Source organism: Pogoniulus pusillus, chromosome 26 (genome assembly GCF_015220805.1).
Source record: "Pogoniulus pusillus isolate bPogPus1 chromosome 26, bPogPus1.pri, whole genome shotgun sequence".
Lineage (NCBI taxonomy): Eukaryota > Metazoa > Chordata > Aves > Piciformes > Lybiidae > Pogoniulus > Pogoniulus pusillus.
The window spans coordinates 16121031-16132978 of NC_087289.1; the positions used below are offsets into that span (position 1 = coordinate 16121031).

General features: G+C 47.2%; 1 protein-coding gene across 3 annotated transcripts in view; it reads left to right on the forward strand.

Moving 5' to 3' along the window:
* The window catches only part of LIMS2 (LIM zinc finger domain containing 2), a 46781-nt gene that overhangs the window by 15778 nt on the left and 19055 nt on the right, over window positions 1-11948 (forward strand). For all 3 annotated transcript variants that reach the window (XM_064165261.1, XM_064165260.1, XM_064165259.1), the window contains exons 2-4: window positions 6134-6293; window positions 7720-7786; window positions 8508-8628. In XM_064165261.1, coding sequence (XP_064021331.1) covers window positions 6138-6293; window positions 7720-7786; window positions 8508-8628 — 344 coding nt within the window. In that variant the 5' untranslated portion in view covers window positions 6134-6137. The remainder of the gene's footprint in view (window positions 1-6133; window positions 6294-7719; window positions 7787-8507; window positions 8629-11948) is intronic.

Consider the following 11948-nt stretch of genomic DNA (forward strand, 5'->3'; position numbering starts at 1 on the left):
CTTGCATCCACATTTAAGATACTGAACTTTACTCATAGAATCATGAAGATTTGAGAAGACCCCCTCCAAGGTAAGAAAGTCTGTTAACACTGCTGAGCCACCACTAAACCATGTCCTTGAGTACCACATTTACACAGTTTTTAACCTTTTCAGGGGTGGTGACACCCACCTCCCTATAACCTCCTTTCCAGTAGTTGTGGGGAGAAGTAACTGCTCCACTCAGCCTCCTCCCCACTGAACAACCCCAGCAGTGCAAAGGCTGTAGTTTCTCTTCTGCTCCCTTTATTAATATAGGACACATTTCCTGAACCTCTATATGATAAAAAAACATGACATTTACCAGTTCAAATATGTATGAAACCACTGGTTTTGGAAGCCAAATCCAAACTTACTTGATATAGGAAGGAAAAATGCTTGCAAGTCATAGAATCAACCAGGTTGGAAGACACCTCCAAAATCATCCAGCCCAACCTAGCACCCAGCCCTAGCCAATCAACCAGACCATGGCACTAATTGCCTCATCCAGGCTTTCCTTCAACACCTCCAGGGATGGTGACTCCACCACCTCCCTGGGCAGCCCATTCCAATGCCAGTCACTCTCTGCCAACAACTTCCTCCTAACATCCAGCCCATAGCTCCCCTGGCACAACTTCACACTCTGTCCCCTTGTGCTGTTGCTGGTTGCCTGAGAAAAGAGACCAACCCCACCTGGCTACAGCCTCCCTTCAGGAAGTTGTAGACAGCAATGAGGTCTGCCCTGAGCCTCCTCTTCTCCAGGCTGCACACCCCCAGCTCCCTCAGCCTCTCCTCACAGGGTTTGTGTTCCAGGCCCCTCACCAGCTTTGTCACCCTTCTCTGGACACCTTCCAGTATTTCAACATCTCTCTTGAATTGAGGGGCCCAGAAGTCTGTCTACAGCACATGTACCAGAGGCACAGAAAGATTTTCCTATTAACTCCCACTTCTTATAAAGAAATTTTTCTTTAGTGTTTTCTCTAAGTTTTTTTTTTTATTGGAGAGCACTGCTGACACTTTATAGTAGGTAATTCTGGGAACTTAAAGCATGAGAAACCCACACCTCATTATTGTGGTAAATAACTGATTTCTAGAAAGTAGGTTCTATGACAAAGTTATTTTGTTAAAGATATGGCACATAACAATGAAAGATTGGAGAAAGCGTATTTTGAGCACTGGTACTTGTAGAGTTTGCACAGGACAGAATAACACCAGGATGTCAAGCTGATGATCATGTTTTGATAGCCTTTCCTGTCTTTGTGTCACCAGCTTATTGTTAAACCAGACAAAGATTCTATATCTTACTGAATTGCAAAAAAAAAAAAAAACCCAAGCAGTGAGCAAACACAGTACAAGAAGGACTCCATACTAGGGACTGTTTGTTGGAAGGCTTCGGACCTCAGTGTCCTACAGTTGATGCTGCAAGTCAAACTCTCTTGGTCGCTCTTGGCACTGCCATCAGAAGAATGTTATCACAGTATCACCAAGGTTGGAAGAGACCTCACAGATCATCAAGTCCAACCCTTTACCACAGAGCTCAAGGCCAGACCATGGCACCAAGTGCCACGTCCAATCCTGCCTTGAACTGCTCCAGGGACGGCAACTCCACCACCTCCCCGGGCAGCCCATTCCAGTGTCCAATGACTCTCTCAGGGAAGAACTTTCTCCTCACCTCCAGCCTAAATTTCCCCTGGCATAGCTTGAGGCTGTGTCCTCTTGTTCTGGTGCTGGCCACCTGAGAGAAGAGAGCAACCTCCTCCTGGCCACAACCACCCCTCAGGTTGTTGTAGACAGCAATGAGGTCACCCCTGAGCCTCCTCTTCTCCAGGCTTTAGGTTTGGGTTTTTTTGTGGTGTTCTTTCTTTTCCCATTTGTGCTAGTTTGAAGCAGGGTAGAATGTTCTGGTGAGAAAAAACTAGATCATAGGCTGTGAAAGGAAAACAATGGTGATGTCTACTCCCCTCAGAGTCTTGCTGAAGAAGAAAGGAAAACATTAGATAACACTCTTGCCATTTTGTCACTTTCTGGCTGGGCTCTGACTGAGCTGCATCTCCCTAACCTCACCTTCCACTCACCTTTGCTTCTTAACCTCTTGGCTGAACCTCCATTCTTCCTTGGGACTGGGGTAAGGGTGAGAGGGGCAGGGGGAAGGTGAAGGGGTGGTTGAGAGCCCCTCCTGGGGACTCAGGTTTCTGGGAGGGGAGTTGTGTTCCTGTATTACTTTTTACCTTGTGTATTTCTGTCTATAACTGTATGTACTGTAACTATCTGCTTGTATATTGTGCTAGCTGTAAATAAATAGCTTCATTTATATTCCCAGAGCCAGCTGAGACTAGTCTGGGTGATTTCTAAAGTGAGGGGGCAGGGAACACCCAAACCATCACACCATTCTGCTGGCAGGAGTGGTTGTGCAATAATGTAGTAAATTGAAGTGTAAAACTGCTCTGAGTTACAACTGTCCTCCCTCCCCCCTCCAGCCTTGGTTAATTTTAACCTTGAGCTAGTTGAAGGAATGCGTGGTTTTGCCCGATGGAAAAGGCACACGGGGGGGGGTGTAGTTGTGGGAGATGAAGAAAATCTAGCATACCTGAAAGTGCAGCTTGTGAATAAAAGCTAAGCTGTGCTTCTGGGGCAACGTTGAAGCTGCAAATTTTAGCATGAATGTAAAAGAATGGAATGTCTTAAGTAAAAAAGGGGTGCAAAGTTCTGAGTGAAAAGAGCACTGAGGTAAATTTGAGCTGTGATTATCAAAGAGCCACAGCTGCTCATTCATACTTATAGAACCCAGGTTGGAAGTGACCTCCAAGCTCATCCAGTCCAACCTAGCACCCAGCTCTATCCAAACAACCAGACCATGGCACTAAGTGCCTCATCCAGGCTTTGCTTGAACACCTCTAGGGATGGTGACTCCACCGCCTCCCTGGGCAGCCCATTCCAATGCCAATCACTCTCTCTGCCAACAGCTTCCTCCTAACATCCAGCCTAGACCTGCCCCAGCACAACTTGAGACTGTTTAGGTGGTGTCACACACAGTATCACAGTATCACCAAGGTTGGAAGAGACCTCACAGATCATCAAGTCCAACCCTTTACCACAGAGCTCAAGGCCAGACCATGGCACCAAGTGCCACGTCCAACCCTGCCTTGAACAGCTCCAGGGACTGCGACTCCACCACCTCCCCGGGCAGCCCATTCCAGTGCCCAATGACTCTCTCAGGGAAGAACTTTCTCCTCACCTCCAGCCTAAATTTCCCCTGGCATAGCTTGAGGCTGTGTCCTCTCATTCTGGTGCTGGCCACCTGAGAGAAGAGAGCAACCTCCTCCTGGCCACAACCACCCCTCAGGTAGTTGTAGACAGCAATGAGGTCTCCCCTGAGCCTCCTCTTCTCCAGGCTAAACAATCCCAGCTCCCTCAGCCTCTCCTCGTAGTTCTGCTCTGGCAGATTTCATCCAGCAGGTAGTGGCAGTGGCAGGGCAGGTACTCATTGTTTCCATGAGTGCCATTAAAATCCTGTTGGAGGAATTTTTAAAGCCCCAGGATTTCTAGAATGTTGATTCCATGTTCATAAAGCAAACACTCCTGACAAACACAACCTTAGGTCCAGCTTTGGTGTGAGTGTGCAGGGTGCAATGCCGTTGTGTAGGAAGCTATGAGACTCACTAGGATACTGTTTTACCTGGGTTTCTTCTGTAAGCTGCTGGAGCCTTTTCACTGGTGTTGGCATGAAGCTTTCTTAATCACAGCTGTTGGCCATGGCGTCAAAGTTTTCCAGTGGGGAACAAAGTGCTTAATGAGGAGATTACATATTCAAGTCCTGGTACACATTTGGATGATGTAACAGAGCGTGGCAACTGAAAACTAAGGCAATCAGCTCTCATCTTCCCTACAAACAGCAGTGGTTTTGTGCTGACCTCTTCCTCTGATTCTCTGTCAGGATGAAAGTGTTTAACTCATGATCTTTAGTGTATGCAATGGCAGGATTTCCTGCTTGTCCATAATTCCGGTCTGTCTCTGCTTATTAAAGCTCCCTCATGCTGCAAGATGAGATTTAACAAGGCCAAGTGCAGGGTTCTGCACTTTGGCCACAACAACCCCAAGCAGCGCTATAGACTGGGGACTGAGTGGCTGAGAGCAGCCAGGAGGAAAGGGACCTGGGGGTACTGATAGATAGTAGGCTGAAGCTGAGCCAGCAGTGTGCCCAGGTGGCCAAGAGAGCCAATGGCATCCTGGCCTGCATCAGGAACAGTGTGGCCAGTAGGACAAGGGAGGTTATTCTGCCCCTGTACTCAGCACTGGTCAGGCCACACCTTGAGTGCTGTGTCCAGTTCTGGGCCCCTTGATTCAAGAGAGATGTTGAGGTGCTGGAATGTGTCCAGAGAAGGGCAACAAAGCTGGTGAGGGGCCTGGAGCACAAATCCTATGAGGAGAGGTTGAGGGAGCTGGGCCTGTTTAGCCTGGAGAAGAGGAGGCTCAGGGGTGATCTTATTACTGTCTACAACTACCTGAAGGGAGGCTGTAGCCAGGTGGGGGGTGGCCTCTTCTCCCAGGCAACCAGCAATAGAACAAGGGGACACAGTCTCAAGTTGTGCCAGGGTAGGTATAGGCTGGATATTAGGAAGAAGTTCTTCACAGAGAGAGTGATTGGCATTGGAATGGGCTGCCCAGGGAGGTGGTGGAGGCACTGTCCCTGGGGGTCTTCAAGAAAAGCCTGGATGAGGCACTTAGTGCCATGGTCTGGTTGATTGGATAGGGCTGGGTGCTAGGCTGGACTGGATGATCTTGGAGGTCTCTTCCAACCCGGTTGATTCTATGATTCTATGAAGAAGGAAACAGGTTGTAAGAAATTTCTGCTAAATGAGTGCTTCATTCTTGAAATTATTCCCAGTGCCCTTGGTCTTTGGAGTTGCAGTGGCAAAAATTCCTCCTGAGAGGTTCCTCTAGGTCACAGCATAAGGTGTTTGTATGGGCTGCAGCTGCAGTACGTTTGGCTCAGCTGAAGCACAGGGCTTGGGTTTGTAGCCTCAGGAGCATGAGGCTGTTGCCTGCTCACTCTAGTTGTGCTCACAGAACAAAGCTCTGGAATACAAATTGTGCCATTTTCATAGGATTGTCTCTGGCCAGAGGAAAGAGAATCTTCTGCTACTGGAACATGCTGGTTAAATTACTGCTTCTGTAAAGAGGTTTGGAAAGCAGGCTTATGCGGTAGTCCAGGTGGGGTCTCACCAGAGCAGAGTAGAGGGGGAGAATCACCTCCCTCCCCCTGCTGTCCACACTTCTCCTGATGATTCCATACCTTTTTAACATGCTGGCAGTTTTGTCTGTCAGGAGGACAAAGACATTGTATGCAGCTATTTCAAAGACATTGTATGCAGCTATTTCCCAATGAATCCTCTGCACATAAGCTGCTGGGTGGAGGGGGAGATGCCCACTTAGTTCTACAGCGAAGAGGTGACAGTAGTGGGCTATCAGTGCTTACATGCCAGAAGATCCTCGGAGGTGTGCATCCTGAGACCAGAAATCTCAATAAGTCATGATTGGTGTGTTTGTTTGTTGTAAATTGTGGGTATTTGGTTTGAGCTATCAGGAGGCTAATAGAATGGAGTGACAGAGTGGTGAAGCAGCCGAAAGTGCAGGTGTGAGTTACAAGAACATCATTTCTAACTGATGTCAGTGCAGTCTCTCCTCTCCCTCTCCTCTCCCTCTCCTCTCCCTCTCCTCTCCCTCTCCTCTCCCTCTCCTCTCCCTCTCCTCTCCCTCTCCTCTCCCTCTCCTCTCCCTCTCCTCTCCCTCTCCTCTCCCTCTCCCCTTTCCTCTCCCTCCCTCTCCTCTCCCTCTCCCTCTCCCCTCCCTCTCCCTCTCTCTCTCCTCTCCCTCTCCTCTCCCTCTCCTCTCCCTCTCCCTCTCTCTCTCCTCTCCCTCTCCTCTCCCTCTCCCTCTCCTCTGCCTCTCCTCTCCCTCTCCTCTCCCTCTCCTCTTCCCCCTCCTCTTCCAAATAAAAGGACATTTAAAGCAGTGGAAACATTCTGTTCATAGATGACAGGGAAACTTGGATGGCATGATTATATTCATGTGATTGGCTGTGGCATTGCTGATGTTCTTACTCTCGTCTTTCTTCCAGTAATATGTCCGATGCTCTTGCAAATGCGGTGTGTGAACGCTGCCAGTCTCGATTCGATCCTGCAGAGAGGATTGTCAACAGCAATGGGGAGCTCTTCCATGAAAACTGCTTTGTCTGTGCTCAGTGCTTTCGTCAGTTCCCAGATGGACTTTTTTATGAGGTGAGCTCTCTTACTGTGTGTTAGAGATGATAAACAGCTCCATTAAAATGCAAAGAATGAAGTGATAATTCTGGCAGAAATACATATTTCCATCTTTCTTTCATGCTTCATTCTTAGCCCTAAACCTTTGTTGCTATTTTCTTGAAGGGCTTCCAACTCTATTTTCTTTTTTCTTACATGCTCTTTCCTATTCACAGTATCACAGTATCATCAGGGTTGGAAGAGACCTCACAGATCATCAAGTCCAACCCTTTACCACAGAGCTTAAGGCTAGACCATGGCACCAAGTGCCACGTCCAACCTTGCCTTGAACAGCTCCAGGGACTGCGACTCCACTACCTCCCCGGGCAGCCCATTCCAGTGTCCAAATTCATCAATTGTAACAACAATTGTGTGCTTGCTCTTTCTGTAAGAGGCATTTTTAAAAGAAAATGAAACATGTTTTGTGGCGACGAGGCTGGGGAGAGGCCTTGAGCACAAGCCCTACGAGGAGAGGCTGAGGGAGCTGGGATTGGTTAGCCTGGAGAAAAGGAGGCTCAGGGGTGACCTTATTGCTGTCTACAACTACCTGAGGGGTGGTTGTGGCCAGGAGGAGGTTGCTCTCTTCTCTCAGGTGGTCAGCACCAGAATGAGAGGACACAGCCTCAGGCTGCACCAGGGGAGATTTAGGCTGGAGGTGAGGAGAAAGTTCTTCCCTGAGAGAGTCATTGGACACTGGAATGGGCTGCCCGGGGAGGTGGTGGAGTCGCCGTCCCTGGAGCTGTTCAAGGCAGGATTGGACGTGGCACTTGGTGCCATGGTCTGGCCTTGAGCTCTGTGGTAAAGGGTTGGACTTGATGATCTGTGAGGTCTCTTCCAACCCTGATGATACTGTGATACTGTGATAATATTTGTCTTACATTTGAGATGTTTTGTACCAAAATTCTCCAATTGGGCAACTAAACCCACTGAAAGCATTCAATAATTAGATGGAAGTCTTTTACAGAATATGTGTGAGCACATATTGGAACTAACACATTATTTTAAACATGCTGTAGTCTTAATTTGCTGTGAGCTTCAGCCTCACGCAGGAGGAGTATTTCTGAATTATGTGAGTGCCAAAAAAGAAAAAACTAAAGTAAAATTGAAATTAAGGCCAACTATAGGAAAAGAACTTTGGACACTGTGAGATTTCTCCAGTCTTGCAGCAGCATTGCTGTTAATTTAACTATTTGCTGGACAAATTCACCATGAGGCTGAATCCATCTCTGAGTATGTCTGTAAGAAAAATCCTTAGAGGTTTAAAATGAAGTGATGGGAGGCTGGAGCTGGAAAACTTGACTGACATTGATGAATTGGTAATTTCAGTGGAAAGGCAGACAAAGCTGTCAAGACATAAGAGTAGTTCAGTTATTCATGAGGACTCTTTCTCTCATTTTGTTCACAGTTTGAAGGTCGGAAGTATTGTGAGCATGACTTCCAGATGTTGTTTGCTCCTTGCTGCGGTGAATGTGGTAAGAGCATGTCAATGCTGCAGGGTAACAGCTATGGAACTTCACAAACCTGCCATCACTGCAGTGACACCCAGCCCCAGGCTGGGACTGTTGGGGTCATAAGGCCACTGGGATGATCAGAGGGCTGGAGTGCCTCTCCTATGAGCACAGACTGAAAGAGTTGGGGCTGTGCAATCTGGAGAAGAGGAGGCTCCCAGGTGACCTTATTGTGGCCTTTCACTAGCTGAAGGGAACCTACACAAAAGCTGGGGTAGGACTTTTCAGGATACCAGGGAATGACAGGACTAGGGGGAATGGAGCAAAGCTGGAGATAGGTAGGTTCAGGCTGGACGTGAGGAGGAAGTTGTTCAGCCTGAGAGTGGTGAGAGCCTGGAATGGGTTGCCCAGGGTCGAGGTCCCATCCCTGGAGGTGTTTAAGGCCAGGCTGGATGAGGCTGTGGGCAGCCTGGTATAGGGTAGGGCATGGAAGGGGAGTTGGAACTAGATGATCCTTGTGGTCCTTTCCAACCCTGACTGATTCTATGATTTTAAGGAGCAGGAGCTCTGGAGGGAAACAGAGCATGATAACAGCAGTGATTTGGGGTATGCTGATTGTGGCTTTTTTTCAATATTAGACTGTATCAATTCTTCTGGAATTAATGTGTTAAGATGATGAAGGGCAGTAGACTTTTGACAAGAATGTTTACTGTGTGCATCTCAAGATGTTGCTTTCCTTTTGCAGGTGAGTTCATTATTGGGCGTGTTATCAAGGCAATGAACAATAACTGGCACCCAGAATGTTTCCGCTGTGAGCTGTGTGATGTAGTGCTTGCTGACCTGGGGTTTGTGAAGAATGCTGGCAGGTAAAATAGAGCAGGAGCTCTGAAATTACTATCACTATGGCATTGATACAGTTGTGAGGTGTTGAGAGCGGTCAGTTAGTTGTTCACTGAGAGACCCCACCTGGAGTACTGCATACAGCATACAGTTCTGGAGTCCCCATTACAAGAAGGATGTGGACGTGCTGGAGTGTGTCCAGAGAAGAGCCACTGATCAGAGGACTGGAGCAGCTCTGCTATGGAGACAGACTGAAAGAGTTGGGGCTGTTCAGTCTGGAGAAGAGGAGGCTCCCAGGTGACCTTACTGTGGCCTTTCACTATATGAAGGGAGACTACCAAAAAAGATGGGGAAAGACTTTTCAGGATATCAGGCAGTGACAGGACTAGGGGGAATGGAGCAAAGCTGGAGATAGGTAGGTTCAGGCTTGGACTTGAGGAGGAAGTTGTTCAGCCTGAGAGTGGTGAGAGCCTGGAATGGGTTGCCCAGAGAGGTGGTTGGGGCCCTTCCCTGGAGGTGTTTAAGGCCCGGCTGGATGAGGCTGTGGGAAGCCTGATCTAGGGTAGGGTGTCCCTGGGCATGGCAGGGGAGTTGGAACTAGAATCATAGAATCAACCAGGTTGGAAGAGACCTCCAAGATCATCCAGTCCAACCTGTCACCCTGCCCTATCCAATCAACTAGACCATGGCACTAAGTGCCTCATCCAGTCTTTTCTTGAAGGCCCCCAAGGACGGTGCCTCCACCACCTCCCTGGGCAGCCCATTCCAATGCCAATCACTCTGTCTGTGAAGAACTTCTTCCTAATATCCAGCCTATACCTACCCTGGCACAACTTGAGACTGTGTCCCCTTGTTCTATTGCTGGTTACCTAGGAGAAGAGGCCACCCCCCACCTGGCTACAATGCCCTTTCAGGTAGTTGTAGACTAGATGATCCTTGTGGTCCCTTCCAACCCTGACTGATTATATGATTCTAGATCAAGTTTGAAAAAGCACCAAAGAGGCTTTAAAGAGCAGCCTGTTAGAAATCATAGACTCAAATCAGTTGGAAAAGACCTCTAAGATCATCAAGTGCAACCACTGACCTAACACCACCATGGCCATTAAATCATGTCATTAAGTGCCATGTCCACACATTTTTTAACATCTCCAGGAACAGTGATTTCACCACCTCCCTGGACAGCCTGTTCCAATGCCTGACTGCTCTTTCCGTGGTGAAATTTTCCTGATATCCAAGGACATGAGAAATGGAAAGAAACATAGAATCAAGAGTGGTTTAGGTTGGAAGTGACCTCAAAGATCATCCACTTCCAATCCCCTGCCATAGGCAGGGACACCTCCCACTAGAACAGGTTGCTCAAGGCTTCATCCAGCCTGGCCTTGAACACCTCCAGGGAGATTGTGGAGCACAGAATCACCCAACGTGATCACGTTGGGTGATTCTGTGCTCCACAACCTCCCTGGGCAACTTGTGACAGTGTCTCACAACCCTCACTGTAAAGAACTTCCTCCTAACATCTAGTCTAAATCTCCCCTCTTCCAGTTTAAACTCATTACCCCTCATCCTGTCATTACAAGATGTTGTCAATAGTCCCTCCCCAGCCTTCCTGTAGGCCCCCTTCAGATACTGGAAGGCCACTCTAAGGTCTCCTCGAAGCCTTCTCTTCTCCAGGCTGCAGAGCCCCAGTTTGTGTAGCTTGTCCTCATAGCAGAGCTGCTGCAGCCCTCTGATCAATAGAAAGTAAATTTTTAATAGCTAGTGGATGGGCTCAGGAAAAGAGAAGACCTTTCAGGCAAAGGCCAAATAGCAAGTGAGAAGGGATTCTGTCATCCTGGGCAGGCCATTTATCAACTAAGATGCTGAACAGGAAATCAAGTTAGAGAAGAAGTGCAAGAGAATAAGACAAAGGTCACAGGAAAGCCTGTTCAGCATGTGGTTGCCTTAGTCTTCATAAGTCATTTGTTTTATATAAATATATAAATGAGTCCTGAAGGTTGATGAATGCATTTAATTAAGAAATAGGAACTAAAACATAAAAGGGAACTTGTACAAAAGCATACCATAGTAAGAAAATAAAGCAATCCAGCGTTGCACGAGTCATAGATGATTTCAGGCTTGCTTAATTCTTGAGGAAATCTAAGTAGTTTCCTAGAGTTTATATTCTTACTAACTAAATGAAGAAAAGGGAAGAAAAGGTTATGTGTTTGTACCCTGTCCAGCAGGGAGTCCTCTCAGCTGCCTCTTCCATCCTGTGTGCAATTTCTGTGCCTTAGTTTTTAGAGCCGGACATAATTGATTTTCTTTTGATGCCTGAGCTTGTTAAAACAGGCTGTTGTGACAGCACCTAGGGGACTTTGGGAAAGCAGTCAGGATTGAAGCAGTTCAAGCAAGAGAAATGAGTTTGATTTCATAATTTGCAGACCAAATCTTGAGTTGGAAGGAGCTCGTTCCCAAAAGCACAGAAATGAGATCTGTGTACATAAAGAATGTAATTCAGTCATATTATTGCCTACAATATTTGTCTCCATAGGGTAGAAGTAGTCTTCTAGGAAGTGTTTTTGGAAACTCTTGAGTTCTTTTTCTCACTTCTCATTAGGTTTTCCCTAATCTAACTGTCATTTACAGACATTTTCCACTGACTGCAGTTTGTAGCTGTGAGGATAGTTAATTCTTCTTTTATCTGTAGTGAAGGCGTAGTCTTCCTAGATAAGTCACCAAAGATCGTTGCAAAACACCTCAAAGGTGGGAATCTCTTCTGGGCAAAGGAGAGTTCATTTCTTCATATGCTTACTTTTCTTTCTCTTTTGCTACTTGGGTTCATGTTTTTATGATTGGATATGTAGTAAAGATGAATGCTGGATTCCTAACCAGCCTTTGTCCAGTCTTTAGTTCCAGAGTTATCAGGATATCTGATGTTTTGCAGGGAACTGCATAGAAGAGGCCATGTACTAAATGTTGTCAAACCTCACTCTGCAGCTTTGAGACAGTGGCAGAGAGCAGATAGGAAACACAGTGTGAAGCTAAGTGCTTGTTGCCAGCTCTGAGTGCTGGGAAGGAGTAGAAGAATTTTAAGACCTATCATAATTCCAGTCCAGGTTGGGTCCATTGCATCATTTACATTTTTTTCTTCCTTGTCACCATGTAGCATCAGTTTTCTGCCTCCTATGTGTAAATGCTTTGAATCTGAGGCTTGAACAAGATGTTCAGGCACTTTCTTCTCGTCAGGCAAGTTTGTTTCAGGAGTGGATCTCTCCCTCAGTTTAGGAGGGACATTGAGATGCTTGAGTGTGTCCAGAGAAGGGTGACGAGGCTGGGGAGAGGCCTTGAGCACAGCCCTACGAGGAGA